Source organism: Coregonus lavaretus (genome assembly GCF_964263955.1).
Source record: "Coregonus lavaretus genome assembly, chromosome: 1".
Taxonomy (NCBI): Eukaryota; Metazoa; Chordata; class Actinopteri; order Salmoniformes; family Salmonidae; genus Coregonus; species Coregonus lavaretus.
In genome coordinates this window covers 10,089,329-10,105,763 of record NC_139988.1, presented here as the reverse complement: position 1 = coordinate 10,105,763, position 16,435 = coordinate 10,089,329, and the positions used below count along the sequence as shown (strand labels likewise).

The 16,435-nt window shown below is 44.9% G+C and overlaps 1 protein-coding gene across 1 annotated transcript in view; it reads right to left on the bottom strand.

Annotated features, from left to right (window-relative positions):
* Nucleotides 1-15,745, bottom strand: part of LOC311120735 (serine/threonine-protein kinase WNK4-like) — a gene marked incomplete at both ends in the record, with an annotated part of 96,687 nt that extends 80,942 nt beyond the window's left edge. Inside the window, one exon of the mRNA XM_084157885.1 lies at nucleotides 15,098-15,745. Coding sequence (XP_084014011.1) covers nucleotides 15,098-15,745 — 648 coding nt within the window. The remainder of the gene's footprint in view (nucleotides 1-15,097) is intronic.
* Between the last annotated feature and the right edge of the window lie 690 nt (nucleotides 15,746-16,435).

The window sequence follows — 16,435 nt, the reverse complement described above, 5'->3', positions numbered from 1 at the left end:
AACACGTTCTCTCCATTCGCTCATTCTCATCCACTGAAGCGGAACAATGGCATGTTATGATGACAGAGGGAAACTTTTTGTAACGATTTAAAAAATATATATTACTTTCAATGGAAAATAAATGTAGGGTAGGGCTGTAAATGAGCTGGAGAGGAGGGGCGTCGTCCATAGAAATGTTGCTAACTTGATATCTGACAAACTTGATGATGATATATAACGCTTACTGAAATATTAGCCACTATCTGACATTGCATTCTATTTTCAGTGCCAATTGCAGATACGTCTAGAATACCTCTCAAAACAAATTGAGCACATCTGAATAACCACAAGGTTTTCCATCCCTCCTTGCCTGCGAAGTGCACACACACGCGTGTCTTGTAGGAGGAGACGTCTTGTAGGAGGAGACGTCTTGTAGGAGGAGACGTCTTGTAGGAGGAGACATCTTGTAGGAGGAGACGTCTTGTAGGAGGAGACTTCTTGTAGGAGGAGACTTCTTGTAGGAGGAGACGTCTTGTAGGAGGAGACTTCTTGTGCACCCTTTCCTCTGGACCATGTAAAGTTAACACAGAGAAACAAATAGAGCTCCTGACTCACAGGGTGGGCCCCCTCCACATCACTATGACGTGTTGGCCCCTCCACATCACTATGACGTGTTGGCCCCTCCACATCACTATGACGTGTTGGCCCCTCCACATCACTATGACGTGTTGGCCCCTCCACATTACTATGACGTGTTGGCCCCTCTACATAACCATGATGTGTTGTCCCCCTCCACATTACCATGACGTGTTGTCCCCTCCACATTACCATGATGTGTTGTCCCCCTCCACATTACCATGATGTGTTGGCCCCTCCACATCACCATGACGTGTTGGCCCCCTACACATCACCATGACATGTTGGCACCTCTACATAACCATGACGTGTTGGCCCCTCCACATCACCATGACGTGTTGGCCCCCTCCACATCACCATGACCTGTTGGCCCCCTCCACTTCACCATGACATGTTGGCCCCCTCCACATCACCATGACCTGTTGGCCCCTCCACATCACCATGATGTGTTGTCCCCCTCCACATTACCATGATGTGTTGGCCCCTCCACATCACCATGACGTGTTGGCACCCTCCACATCACCATGACGTGTTGGCCCCCTCCACATCACCATGACCTGTTGGCCCCCTCCACTTCACCATGACATGTTGGCCCCCTCCACATCACCATGACATGTTGGCCCCCTCCACATCACTATGATGTGTTGGCATCTACACTGGCCCCTCCACATCCCCATGATGTGTTGGCATCTACACTGGCCCCTCCATGATGTGTTGGCCCCCTACACATCACCATGACGTGTTGGCACCTCTACATAACCATGACGTGTTGGCCCCTCCACATCACCATGACGTGTTGGCCCCCTCCACATCACCATGACGTGTTGGCCCCCTCCACATCACCATGACCTGTTGGCCCCCTCCACATCACCTGTTGGCCCCCTCCACTTCACCATGAGATGTTGGCCCCTCCACATCAACATGATGTGTTGGCATCTACACTGGCCCCTCCACATCCCCATGATGTGTTGGCATCTACACTGGCCCCTCCACATCCCCATGATGTGTTGGCATCTACACTGGCCCCTCCACATCCCCATGATGTGTTGGCATCTACACTGCCCCCTCCACATCACCATGATGTGTTGGCATCTACACTGGCCCCTCCACATCCCCATGATGTGTTGGCATCTACACTGCCCCCTCCACATCACCATGATGTGTTGGCATCTACACTGGCCCCTCCACATCACCATGATGTGTTGGCATCTACACTGGCCCCTCCATGATGTGTTGGCATCTACACTGGCCCCTCCACATCACCATGATGTGTTGGCATCTACACTGCACCATTGAGGGGGCCCCTCCACTTTCCCCAGTAAGTCAATGGAATATGGGGCTGGTGCAGATAAGATGGACTCAATCATATTGTGGGCTCTGAGAGGATAGACAGTGTTGATGTTTTGAGCAGCTAAATTAATAGGAGACCCTCCGAAACCCTGCCTCTGTTTTGACACTGAACACTAACCCCTCTGTCAGAGATAACGGATACAGACACACACACACATACATTCGCAGGCTGGTCCCTGGTTTACTATAGCATGATCTGGAACAATAGTAGAAATGAATTATTTGTATTTTGTTCTTTGAACCATGATGCAACTCATCATGAAAAGCGTATAATTGTATAAATGAGGGTTTAACTACTTTAGTTTAATCTGGCACTGATAAGTGAGCATGTACCTAAAAGCAGACCTTAAATGTAAACAGCATAGCTTCCAGCTCCTACTCCCTCCAGAGCCCACTTCACTGCTCCGCTACTGGTTCCAGCATTGGCCACCACAGCCTGGGTGCTGAGTGTATACAGGCATACTATGTGTGTGTTTGTAACAGTGAAGCAGAAGAGAAGGGGGTTGAGTCCCATAGGGCGGCGCACAATTGGCCCAGGTTTGGCCGGGGGTGTCTTTACTTGGCTCATCGCGCTCTAGCGACTCCTTGTGGCGGGCCGGTCGCCTGCACGCTGACTTCGGTCGTCAGTTGAACTGTGTTTCCTCCGACACAGCTGGCTTCTGGGTTAAGCGGGTTAAGGAGTGCGGTTTACCGGGTCATGTTTCGGAGGACGCATGACTCGACCTTCGCCTCTCCCGAGCCCATTGGGGAGTTGCAGCGATGAGACAAGATCGTAATTGGATATCACGAAAAAGGGGATAAAATACAAAAATAAAATAAAAAAGTAGCTTAAAAAAAATAGTTTTCTGCTGCATATCGGGCTCTGGTAGGAAAGCCCCAGGTATATTTCGGAATGGGTCCAACTTTTTAAACCCGTGAAGACCTATAGAATGGTGCCTCCAGTTCAGCACTTGTCGGTCAGCTTTATACTCCCAAGCTAAAGGCTTGAACTAGATTACCAGTAGAGCATGGTACCACCCCTCTCTGGGGCTGTGTGTGACAAACAGCTGGAAGAATACAAAATACAATTCCCAGATATAGTGCACTATTACCTAGGGCAGAGAATTACCAGGGACCTCACCATATAGTATTATCACCATACTATACTATTGCCATACTATACTATCGCCATACAATACTATCACCATACAATACTATCACCATACGATACTATCACCATACGATACTATCACCATACTATCACCATACTATCACTATACTATCACCACACAGTAGTCTCACCATACATAGGTGCCGATACAATGCCTTGTGATTCTCTCGATTCTATATGTATTGCTATTCGATACTGTGATTTTATTGAGATTTGATGTTCTAAACATATTGCTCACCATATGTCCGCTGCAGAGGGACAAGACAGAGTCATGAGAAAACGAGTTTTGATCAGTCATGGAAATAAAAGTGCTGAAAACATGTTGGCTCACTGTTTAAAAAGAAGATGACGAACAAGCTAGAGAAGGAAATATACCGGAGTTTTGGTGAAGGTACAGCTGACTAGCTCTAGCTAACATTAACTACCTAGCATTTAGAGAATCGATCCTTGGAGTGATAAAATCAACATAATATGGTCAAAAATAATATTGCTATACTCTACTGTTTGGATTTTTCCCCCCATCACTACTATTTACCACTGTGTGAGAGGAAACATCCATTGCATTCACATACTAAATTCCAACAAATCTGCAGTTGCCTTAAAGGTACGTAACTACATTTTATAAAGAAGTACTTTTTCAGGCAAAGGGCTTTTTATCGGCACAAAATACAAAACACTTCTCAACTAAAGGTGGGCCACACCTTTAAAAGTGCTCAATGCCTTATTGGCTTGGTATGTGCTTGTTATCAAACACTGTCCTCCTCCACTTACCTCAATTGGCTCTCACCACGAGTCAAGATTTCAAGTGTTTTGAGTACTGTGTGCTGTGTTCTGTTGAACACACCCAAGTCAAGCCCTGTATTCTGATCAGTCTCTTTACACATGGCAAGAGAAGACAACACAGTTTGATTCAAGCAACTGTTGTTTGACCCCAAGCATCATTAAAGAGTCTGTGATGAAGGATTCCTGAAAAAGGTTTAAAAGGTGGAACAGGATTGTTTCAGTGCTGCCAGTCTTATTCATGTGTTATGAAGGGTAGAGGACCTGGACAGAGTTATTAATGTGTTATGAAGGGCAGAGGAACTGGACATAGTTATTAATGTGTTATGAAGGGTAGAGGAACTGGACAGTTATGAATGCGTTATGAAGGGTAGAGGAACTGGACAGAGTTATTCATGTGTTATGAAGGGTAGAGGAACTGGACAAAGTTAATAATGTGTTATGAAGGGTAGAGGAACTGGACAAAGTTAATAATGTGTTATGAAGGGTAGAGGACCTGTACAGAGTTATTAATGTGTTATGAAGGGTAGAGGAACTGGACAGAGTTATTAATGTGTTATGAAGGGTAGAGGAACTGGACAGAGTTATTAATGTGTTATGTAGGGTAGAGGAACTGGACATAGTTATTAATGTGTTATGAAGGGTAGAGGAACTGGACAGAGTTATTAATGTGTTATGAAGGGTAGAGGAACTGGACAGAGTGGGTGTGTATTCTTAAACAACAACAGGTCTTACAGTCTGTGGTTCAGTGATATTAATTAACTGAGTTTCGTGGATGGAGCTGCAGTCTAGATTCATAGCCTCTAATACTTTACTATACACTGAAACCAGAAACATCACAGGCATACTCATTGTAGGAATAAAGGTGCTCTGATTCATTTACATTTTAGTAATTAAGCAGACACTCTTATCCAGAGCAACTGACAGGAGCAATTAGGGTTAAGTGCCTTGCTCAAGGGCACATTGACAGATTTTTTCATCTAGACGGCTCAGGGATTCGAAACAGAAATCTGGCCCAACACTCTTAACCGCTAGGCTACCTGCTGCCCTACTTCCAATTCAAATCCATCATTGCAAGAACAGCTTCACCGCAGCTCTTTGTTGAAATCAAAGAAAACCATGTGTAGAGTTCAGGACCCCATCAACAACTGTACAGGGAGCAGCTGGAAAACCATTTGTAGAGTTCAGGACCCCATCAACGATTATACAGGGAGCAGCTGGAACCAGGGAGACCAACACATCAACAACTGTACAGGGAGCAGCTGGAACCAGGGAGACGAACACATCAACGACTGTATAGGGAGCAGCTGGAACCAGGGAGACCAACACATCAACGACTGTATAGGGAGCAGCTGGAACCAGGGAGACCAACACATCAACGACTGTATAGGGAGCAGCTGGAACCAGGGAGACCAACACATCAACGACTGTATAGGGAGCAGCTGGAACCAGGGAGACCAACACATCAACGACTGTATAGGGAGCAGCTGCAACCAGGGAGACCAACACATCTACGACTGTACAGGGAGCAGCTGGAACCAGGGAGACCAACACATCTACGACTGTACAGGGAGCAGCTGGAACCAGGGAGACCAACACATCTACGACTGTACAGGGAGCAGCTGGAACCAGGGAGACCAACACATCTACGACTGTACAGGGAGCAGCTGCAACCAGGGAGACCAGCACATCAACGACTGTATAGGGAGCAGCTGGAACCAGGGAGACCAACACATCAACGACCGTACAGGGAGCAGCTGGAACCAGGGAGACCAACACATTATGTCTATGGAACTATGGAATAGGAGGTGAATGCAATGAAAACATTGTGATCTGCTCAGCTTACACAGACTCTTTCCTCCCATGAAACATGCGAGCCATCCTCTTCCTCTAGCAGTGAAAGGGATCATGTCAGTTGTCATGTATTTTTCATTGGCCCGGCTGGCCGGCTCATGCGTTCTTAAATCCCCGGTTGTCACAATAGCATATTCTGGTTTACCTGTGTGTAAGGGTTGCTAGGTGATATCACTCTGTGGTGCCGCTCCCCCAAGCCATATTAACCCAGAGTTTATAAACCCAGTGCCATAGTATTGAAAAGCCACTGACATGTCAATAGCTACATTGCATAAATGACAAAAACTGTTAATCAAAATATCAGTCCAAGTTATTAAATTCACTGTGTATGCAACAAAACTAACTTGATGAAGGTTTCAGACTAGATAACTACTACTGTCTGCATGGTCAACTAGAATATCCACATACTTCATGGAATGTGTAATGTACTTCTTGAAGAAAAATATATAACCCAGGTCAAGAAAGGCATTGAACCATGGCATGCGAGAGGAGGTGTGCATTTACATATAACTGTAATTAATAGGGCTTTAGGCTATTTACATGTAACTGTCATTAATAGGCTTTAGAATATTTACGTGTAACTGTCATTAATATGGCTTTAGACTATTTACATGTAACTGTCATTAATATGGCTTTAGACTATTTACATGTAACTGTCATTAATATGGCTTTAGACTATTTACATGTAACTGTCATTAATATGGCTTTAGACTATTTACATGTAACTGTCATTAATATGGCTTTAGGGTATTTACATCCTACAGAGCCATGTGGTCCTCTGTAGCTCAGCTGGTAGAGCACGGCGCTTGTAACGCCAAGGTAGTGGGTTCGATCCCTGGGACCACCCATACACAAAAAATATATAATGTATGCACGCATGACTGTAAGTCGCTTTGGATAAAAGCGTCTGCTAAATGGCATATTATTATTATGTAACTGTCATTAATATGGCTTTAGGGTATTTACATGTAACTGTCATTAACAGGGCTTTAGAATATGTACGTGTAACTGTCATTAATAGGGCTTTAGGATATTTACATGTAACTGTCATTAATAGGGCTTTAGGTTATTTACATGTAACTGTCATTAATAGGGCTTTAGGCTATTTACATGTAACTGTCATTAATAGGGCTTTAGGCTATTTACATATAACTGTCATTAATAGGGTTTTAGGATATTTACATTTAACTGTCATTAGGAAGGCCCCCCAAAATTAGGAAGACCACCAAAAATTCTGAAATGTCCATCCCCAACTATTACATTTTCCATCTAGATAGAACTGCCAAAGGGGGTGGAGTCGCAATCTACTGTAGAGATAGCCTGCAGAGCTCTATCATACTATCCAGGTCTGTGCCCAAACAGTTTGAGCTTCTACTTCTAAAAATCCACCTTTCCAGAAATAAGTCTCTCACTGTTGCCACTTGCTACAGACCCCCCTCAGCCCCCAGCTGTGCCCTGGACACCATATGTGAATTGATTGCCCCCCATTTATCCTCAGAGTTCGTACTGCTTGGTGACCTATATTGGGATATGCTTAACACCTCGGCCATCCTACAATCCAAACTAGATGCCCTCAATCTCACACAAATTATCAACGAACCTACCAGGTACAACCCTAAATCCGTAAACATGGGTACCCTCATAGATATCATCCTGACTAACTTACCCTCTAAATACACCTCCGCTGTCTTCAACCAGGATCTCAGCGATCACTGCCTTATTGCCTGCGTCCGTAACGGGTCCGCGGTCAAACGACCACCCCTCATCACTGTCAAACGCTCCCTAAAACACTTTCAGGCCTTCCTAATTGACCTGGCCTAGGTATCCTGGATGGATATAGATCTCATTCCGTCAGTAGAGGATGCCTGGTTGTTCTTTAAAAGTAATTTCCTCTCAATCTTAAATAAACATGCCCCATTCAAAAAATACAGAACTAAGAACAGATATAGCCCCTGGTTCTCCTCAGACTTGACTGCCCTTGACCAGCACAAAAACATCCTGTGGCGTACTGCATTAGCATCAAATAGCCCCCGCGATATGCAACTTTTCAGGGAAGTTAGGAACCAATATACACAAGCAGTCAGGAAAGCAAAGGCTAACTTTTTCAAACAGAAATTTGCATCCTGTAGCACTAACTCCAAAAACTTTTGGGACACTGTAAAGTCCATGGAGAATAAGAGCACTTCCTCCCAGCTGTCCACTGCACTGAGGCTAGGAAACACTATCACCACCGATAAATCTACTATAATCGAGAATTTCAACAAGCATTTTGCTACGGTTGGCCATGCTTTCCACCTGGCTACCACTACCCCGGCCACCAACTCTGCACCCTCCGCTGCAACTTGCCCATGCCCCCCCCGCTTCTCCTTCACACAAATTCAGACAGCTGATGTTCTGAAAGAGCTGCAAAATCTGGACACCTACAAATCAGCTGGGCTAGACAATCTGGACCCTTTCTTTCTAAAACTAGCCGCCGAAATTGTCGGAACCCCTATTACTAGCCTGTTCAACCTCTCTTTCGTAACGTCTGAGATCCCCAGAGATTGGAAAGCTGCTGCGGTCATCCCCCTCTTCAAAGGGGGTGACACTCTAGATCCAAACTGTTACAGACCTATATCCATCCTGCCCTGCCTTTCGAAAGTATTTGAAAGCCAGGTTAACAAACAGATCACCAACCATTTCGAATCCCACCGTACCTTCTCCGCTATGCAATCCGGTTTCCGAGCTGGTCATGGGTGCACTTCAGCCACGCTCAAGGTCCTAAACGATATTATAACCGCAATCGATAATAGACAGTACTTGTTTACATGTAACTGTCATCAATAGGGATTTAGGCTATTTACATGTAACTGTCATTAATAGGGCTTTAGGCTATTTACATGTAAATGTGTCATTAATAGGGCTTTAGACTATTTACATGTAACTGTCATTAATAGGGCTTTAGACTATTTACATGTAACTGTCATTAATAGGGCTTTAGACTATTTACATGTAACTGTCATTAATAGGGCTTCAGGATATTTACATGTAACTGTTATTAATAGGGATGGTGGGAGATTAGTATTTATTAGGGATCCCCATTAGTTCCTCCCAAGGCAGCAGCTACTCTTCCTGGGGTTTATTATGGATCCCCATTCGTTCCTGTCAAGGCAGCAGCTACTCTTCCTGGGGGCCATTAGTTCCTGCCAAGGCAGCAGCTACTCTTCCTGGGGTCTATTAGTTCCTGCCAAGGCAGCAGCTACTCTTCCTCGAGTCCATTAGTTCCTGCCAAGGCAGCAGCTACTCTTCCTGGGGTCCATTAGTTCCTGCCAAGGCAGCAGCTACTCTTCCTGGGGTCCATTAGTTCCTGCTAAGGCAGCAGCTACTCTTCCTGGGGTCCATTAGTTCCTGCTAAGGCAGCAGCTACTCTTCCTCGAGTCCATTAGTTCCTGCCAAGGCAGCAGCTACTCTTCCTGGGGTCCATTAGTTCCTGCCAAGGCAGCAGCTACTCTTCCTGGGGTCAATTAGTTCCTGCTAAGGCAGCAGCTACTCTTCCTGGGGTCCATTAGTTCCTGCCAAGGCAGCAGCTACTCTTCCTGGGGTCCATTAGTTCCTGCCAAGGCAGCAGCTACTCTTCCTGGGGTCCATTAGTTCCTGCTAAGGCAGCAGCTACTCTTCCTGGGGTCCATTAGTTCCTGCTAAGGCAGCAGCTACTCTTCTTGGGGTCCAAACACATTAAGGCACTTACATCATTATTAGGGATAGGGTTAGGGTTAGGGGAAGGGTTAGCTAAAATGATTAAGGTTAGTGTTAGGGGAAGGGCTAGCTAGCATGCTAAGTAGGTGCAAAGTAGCTCAAAAGTAGTAAGTAGTTGAAAAGTTGCTAATTAGTTAAAATGCTAGTTGTCTTAGATGAGATTCGAACTCGCAACCTTTGAGTTGCTAGACATTTGCGTTATACGGCCACCCATCCACCTCGACCAACCAACCAACCAACCAACTTACTTTCGTTTTTGCCTTAAAAACATCAGTCTTATCTATCCATACCAAACGTAACATATTATACTCATTTGAGTGTCCCGGATTTACATTTACTATGTTATGTATAAAAAATAAAAAATGAAAAATGTATGCACTCACTAACTGTAAGTCGCTCTGGATAAGAGCGTCTGCTAAATGACTAAAATGTAAAATGTTAATGTATAGTCTATGAGACCAGGCTGTTTGCCAGCTATTTACTATGAGGGGGAACTGCCCCAATGAAATCGCAGGATTTCATAGCATAAATTATAACAGCACAAAGTAAATGGACCGTCCTGGGGCACTCAAATGTGCATTCAGTCAGAACTTCTGGGTCTGCTCTAGTCTCCCTCCCAATGAGTCTCTTGCGCCAGACGGCTTACTTCAGCACGTGAGACTGTATCTGCTCTATCAGGTACAGATGGCGCTAAAGCTAATTGTAATTAACTTGTAAATAAATAATCATAACAGTCATGGGAGCCTGGGACCTGATAAACTGGACATCTACATCCAACAAGAGTAGAAGGAAAGAGGGATACACTAGCTAGAACCTTCTCATCTGGGATCTGGTAGGACAAAAAAGCATAACTTTGGCTGGCCAATTTTATTGTTTCCCCCCATGGTGTTCATCAGGTTCTACAGTAGGTGATAGGGTGACATGTTGTGTGGACTAAAACAGCATAAAACCGGGTGTATCACAAAGCATGATGAAATTAATTAGCCAGCTACAGCAATTTTGAGAAACAATAAGAAATAGTTTGGTCGATTCTTTGGTCAAATTAACCAGTTATCTACCTTTGATAAGAAGCTAGCTATATATAGCTAGCTGGTAGCTTGCTAGCTCCCATGTCAATTTCAAGTCTTTCTAAACTAATATTTGACTAACTCGGAAATAAGCATTTCAGAATGAAAGTCAACTGGCTAGCGCATCATGCTTTGTGACATTATGTTAGCTAGCTATCTACTGAGTGCATTTGGAAAGTATTCAAACCCCTTGACTTTTTCCACATTTTGTTACGTTACAGCCTTATTCTAAAATTGATTAAATTGTTGTTTTTTTCTCATCAATCTACACACAGTACCCCATAATGAAAAAACAAAAACAGGTTTTTAGAACATTTTGAAAATGTATTAAAAATAATAAAAAGGAAATATCACATTTACATAAGTATTCAGACCCTTTACTCAGTACTTTGTTGAAGCACCTTTGGCAGTGATTACAGCCTTGAGTCTTCTTGGGTATGATGCTACAAACTTGGCACACCTGTATTTGGGGAGTTTCTCCCATTCTTCTCTGCAGATCCTCTCATGCTCTATCAGGTTGGATGGGGAGCATCGCTGCACAGCTATTTTCAGTTCTCTCTAGAGATGTTCGATCAGGTTCAAGTCCGGGCTCTGGCTGGGCCACTCAAAGACATTCAGAGACTTGTCCTGAAGCCACTCCTGCGTTGTCTTGGCTGTGTGCTTAGGGTCGTTGTCCTGTTGGAAGGTGAACCTTCGCCCCAGTCTGAGGTCCTCAGCACTCTGGAGCATGTTTTCATCAAGGATCTCGCTGTACTTTGCTCCGTTCATCTTTCCCTCGATCCTGACTAGTCTCCAAGTCCCTGCCGCTGAAAAACATCCCCACAGCATGATGCTGCCACCACCATGCTTCACCGTAGGGATGGTATTGGCCAGATGATGAGTGGTGCCTGGTTTCCTCCAGACGTGACGCTTCAAATCAAATCAAATTTTATTTGCCACATGCGCCGAATACAAAAGGTGTAATCCTTACAGTGAAATGCTTACTAACAAGCCCTTAACCAACAATGCAGTTTTAAGAAGAAAAAAAAGTGTTGAGTAAAAAATAGATAAGTAAAAAATAAAAATAGCAAATAATTAAAGAGCAGCAGTAAAATAAAATAACAGTAGGGAGGCTATATACAGGGGGTACCGATACAGAGTAAATGTGTGGGGGCACCGGTTAGTCGAGGCAATTCAAATCAAATCAAATTTTATTTGCCACATGCGCCGAATACAACAGGTGTAGACATTACAGTGAAATGCTTACCTACAAGCCCTTAACCAACAATGCAGTCCGGGTAGCCATGATTAGCTGTTCATGAGTCTTATGGCTTGGGGGTAGAAGCTGTTAAGAAGCCTTTTGGACCTAGACTTGGCGCTCCGGTACCGCTTGCCGTGTGGTAGCAGAGAGAACAGCCTATGACTAGGGTGGCTGGAGTCTTTAGGGTGGCTGGGAGGTGTTTAGTCCCAGGGTCCTTAGCTTAGTGATGAGCTTTGAGGGCACTATGGTGTTGAACGCTGAGCTTTAGTCAATGAATAGCATTCTCACGTAGGTATTCCTCTTGTCCAGGTGGGAAAGGGCAGTGAGGAGTGCAATAGAGATTGCATCATCTGTGGATCTGTTGGGGCAGTATGCAAATTGGAGTGGGTCTAGGGTTTCTGGGATAATGGTGTTGATGTGAGCCATGACCAGCCTTTCAAAGCACTTCATGGCTACAGACATGAGTGCTACTGGTCGGAAGTCATTTAGGCAGGTTACCTTAGTGTTTTCGGCACAGGGACTTACTGATGAAGCCAGTGACTGATGTGGTGTACTCCTCAATGCTATCGGAAGAATCCCGGAACATATTCCAGTCTGTGCTAGCGAAACAGTCCTGTAGCTTAGCATCTGCGTCATCTGACCACTTCCTTATTAACCGAGTCACTGGTGCTGGTGCCAAATGGAGGGCGAGGGAGAGCTTTTGAGGTAATATGTACATGTGGGTAGAGTTAAAGTGACTATGCATAGATAATAAACAGAGTAGCAGCAGCATAAAAGAGGGGGTGGGGTGGGGGGGACAATGCAAATAGTCTGGGTAGCCATGTTTAGCTGTTCATGAGTCTTATGGCTTGGGGGTAGAAGCTGTTAAGAAGTATTTTGGACCTAGACTTGGCCCTCCGGTACCGCTTGCCGTGCGGTAGCAGAGAGAACAGTCTAAGACTAGGGTGGCTGGAGTCTTTGACAATTTTTAGAGACTTCCTCTGACACCGCCTGGTATAGAGGTCCTGGATGTCAGGAAGCTTGGCCCCAGTGATGTACTGGGCCATACAAACTACCCTCTGTAGTGCCTTGCGGTCGGAGGCCGAGCAGTTGCCATACCAGGCGGTGATGCAACCAGCTTGCCATTCAGGCCAAAGAGTTCAATCTTGGTTTAAATCAGACCAGAGAATCTTGTTTCTTGTTTCATGGTCTGAGAGTCCTTTAGGTGCCTTTTGGCAAACTCCAAGCAGGCTTTCATGTGCCTTTTACTGTGGAGTCGCTTCAGTCTGGCCATTCTACCATAAAGGCCTGAATGGTGGAGTGCTGCAGAGATTATTGTCCTTCTGGAAGGTTCTCCCATCTCCACAGAGGATCTCTGGAGCTCAGAGTGACCATCGGGTTCTTGGTCACCTCCCTGACCAAGGCCCTTCTCCCCTGATTGCTCAGTTTGGCCGGGCGACCAGCTCTAATAAGAGTTTTGGTGGTTCCAAACTTCTTCCATCGGGTTCTTGGTCACCTCCCTGACCAAGGCCCTTCTCCCCTGATTGCTCAGTTTGGCCGGGCGGCCAGCTCTAGGAAGAGTTTCTGTGGTTTCAAACTTCTTCCATTTAAGAATGATGGAGGCCACTGTGTTCTTGGGGACCTTCAACGCAGCAGACATTTTTTGGTACCCTTCCCCAGATCTGTGCCTCGACACAATCCTGTCTCGGAGATCTACGGACAATTCCTTCGACCTCATGGCTTGGTTTTTGCTCTGACATGCACTGTCAACTGTGGGACCTTCTATAGACAGGTGTGTGCCTTTGCAAATCATGTCCAATCAATTTAATTTACCACAGGTGGAATCCAGTCAAGTTGCAGAAACATCTCAAGGATAACCAATAGAAACAGGATGCACCTGAGCTCAATTTCGAGTCTCATAGCAAAGGGTCTGAATACTTATGTAAATAAGGCATTTCTGTTTTTTATTTTTAATACATTTGCAACAAAAAATACCAACCTGTTTTTGCTTTTTCATTATGGGGTATTGTGTGTAGATTGATTAATTTTTTTTAATCAATTTTGGAATAAGGCTGTAACGTTTAAAAGTTTATGGGTCTGAAATATTTGCATCTGCATGCTTTTTGCGTTCTTCCTGGTGCAGTCGTTCGTTCATGAGCTGGCTGCTCGTTCTAAATAGTATAATCTGATCAAAACAGTGGCAGCATGTGCAGTAGTGGTCATTCGGTTTTTGACGGTGATAAAAGTTAAATAGGTCTATTCATGCTGTTGTTCAAATGCACAGATCGCTTTATATATCTTCCCAAAGGAACTACTGGTAGTTCACAAAATTGCCATCATTTTTTGTCATGCTGCTTTGTTGACAATTCCAATCAATTCTACAGGTATCACTAATACTATAAACCAGCTTTTCCCAATCTCGGTCCTGGGGACCCAAAGGGGTGAACGTTTTGGTTTTTGCCCTAGCACTACACAGCTGATTCAAATAATCAACGTTTGACAATGAGTTGATTATTTGAATCAGCTGTGTAGTGCTAGGGCAAAAATCAAAATGTGCACTCCTGCCTGTAATATTAGTGATACCTGTGGCATGTGAGCTAATCCTATGGTGGGATACTCATAACTCTAGCAATGGAGGAAAGTTGTTCACAAAGCTAGCCTTTCAAGGAGTGTGTGGGGAGGGGTTCAGACAGACACCATAATAGAACACTCAATACAAATGATTCATACATAACAGTGAGTGAATAATCTAATAGCACAGTCAGTCAGTAGGTGTCTCTTGTGGGATTGAGGATTTGTGGTTGAGTGAGGGAAGAATTCAAGTCATCTGCGACTTTGGCAGTTCCTAGTTTACACGTGAGCACGGCTGAGAGAGAGAGAGGCAGGGAGCTGGTGTCACTGGTTGGTACTGAAAACACAGCTTAGAGGGGATCACGGCTGGCAGGCCGGCCAGGCAGACTGGCTCAGCAGACCGTTGACCAATTGTGCGCCGCCCCATGGCTCTCCCGGTCGCGGCCGGCTACGACAGAGCCTGGATTCGAACCAGGATCTCTAGTGGCACAGCTAGCACTGCGATGCAGTACCTTAGACCACTGCGCCACCTACTACTGGCACCAGGACAGGACATAGCAGTGTCACCAACCATCAGGCTAATTATCCCTAACCCCATAGGCTACATCACATCCACAAAAATACTAAATAAATCAAGGATAACTTCTATGGTGCCAATAGATTTAAATAAACTATGTTTATCATATTAGCAATTCAGCACGAGAAAAAATCACCATTGTTTCACGACAATAATGTAAAATGATGTCTGTCACTCACCTGCAGCTCGCACCATGCCACTTCCACAGTAGTCTCTGTGTCCAGTCCTTTATAAACGGTCTTAAACGAACCCCTCCCAATCTCAATGTTGAATTTCAGGTATCTTCCATCAGGTGAGGTGGCCACAGCTTTGGTCTCAATTTCCTCCCTCTCCTCCTGTTCCCATTTGCTTTCATACGGACTGCGTGAGAACACGTGTGGTTTATTTTGAACAAGCTCATTGTCTGAGTCCGAGCTGGCATCTTGTATGTTGGGGCTCGGGACCGAGCTCCAGTTGTTCACCAGAGGGGTGACCGGGTCCGAGACTTGGGTACAGGGGGACGTGCTGCCGGTGATGCTCGCGCCCGCGCAAGAGACGCGAGATGGAGACGCCGTCGGATTCTCCGTTTTGTAGTTCTCCTCAATTCTGGCCTCCTTTAAAGTTAAGATATTCTCCGCGGACCAGGACAGAGCCTTTGAAAGCGCGCCGCAATAGAGTTGTGGGTCAATGTCCATGTTAATTTTGTGAAGCCCATAAGAGTTTCTCCTGGCACCCAAGTTGTTCGTCCGTAGCATCGACGGGACGCGGCCAGATAAGCAGTCATCGTTCAGGTCGACAGAAAGGCTATGGAATCCACTTCCAGCTATCTCAACCTCCGTGTGAGACATTGTAACGGTTCTTATTCTTATTTCCGAGAAAAATAATATTTAAAAATATTAAAACAATTAAACCAGGCCGTTACCTAAATAAGACAGCATGCTATTTTTCACATCTCTTTCAGCAATTTATGCTATTTTCCATTGTAGCCTAGTTAGAACTTTCTAGACATTAGCTTAATTGTGGAAAATAAGGTACAAAATTACTTGTGGCACGTAGCCTAGTACAAGACAATTAGGTCAATATAGACTGACAAAAACAACTATTCTCAACTTTGCAATTGAATTGAAATAGCTTACCTGAAAAGGTGTTCAAATTCGGAAAATTCACATAATGCGTCTCAGATAATCCGAGTCAACGGGACCGTTCATTGCTCTTATATGTGTGCGTCGTCCACTCAGCTGTAACCTGAAGTAAATAAGTTAAAGCTGCTATCTATAGCGACGGAGACCCGCGCGCGCTCTCAACTCCGCCCCCATAAACGGGTCCCGTCGTTTACCTGGACAATGTGACGCAGCATAGAGCGCTTGATTCACATACATGAGCCTCTTCTCAAATGACTGACTTCATGAGGTATATGTCCCTTCGTGTGTATATTCCTTATTTCCTTTGGAATAGTTGATAACACGATTTTCTTGTTATGAGTTAGGCTATGTGGACTGTTATCTTTGTGTGCATGTAAGGGGTTAAACAACAGAAGA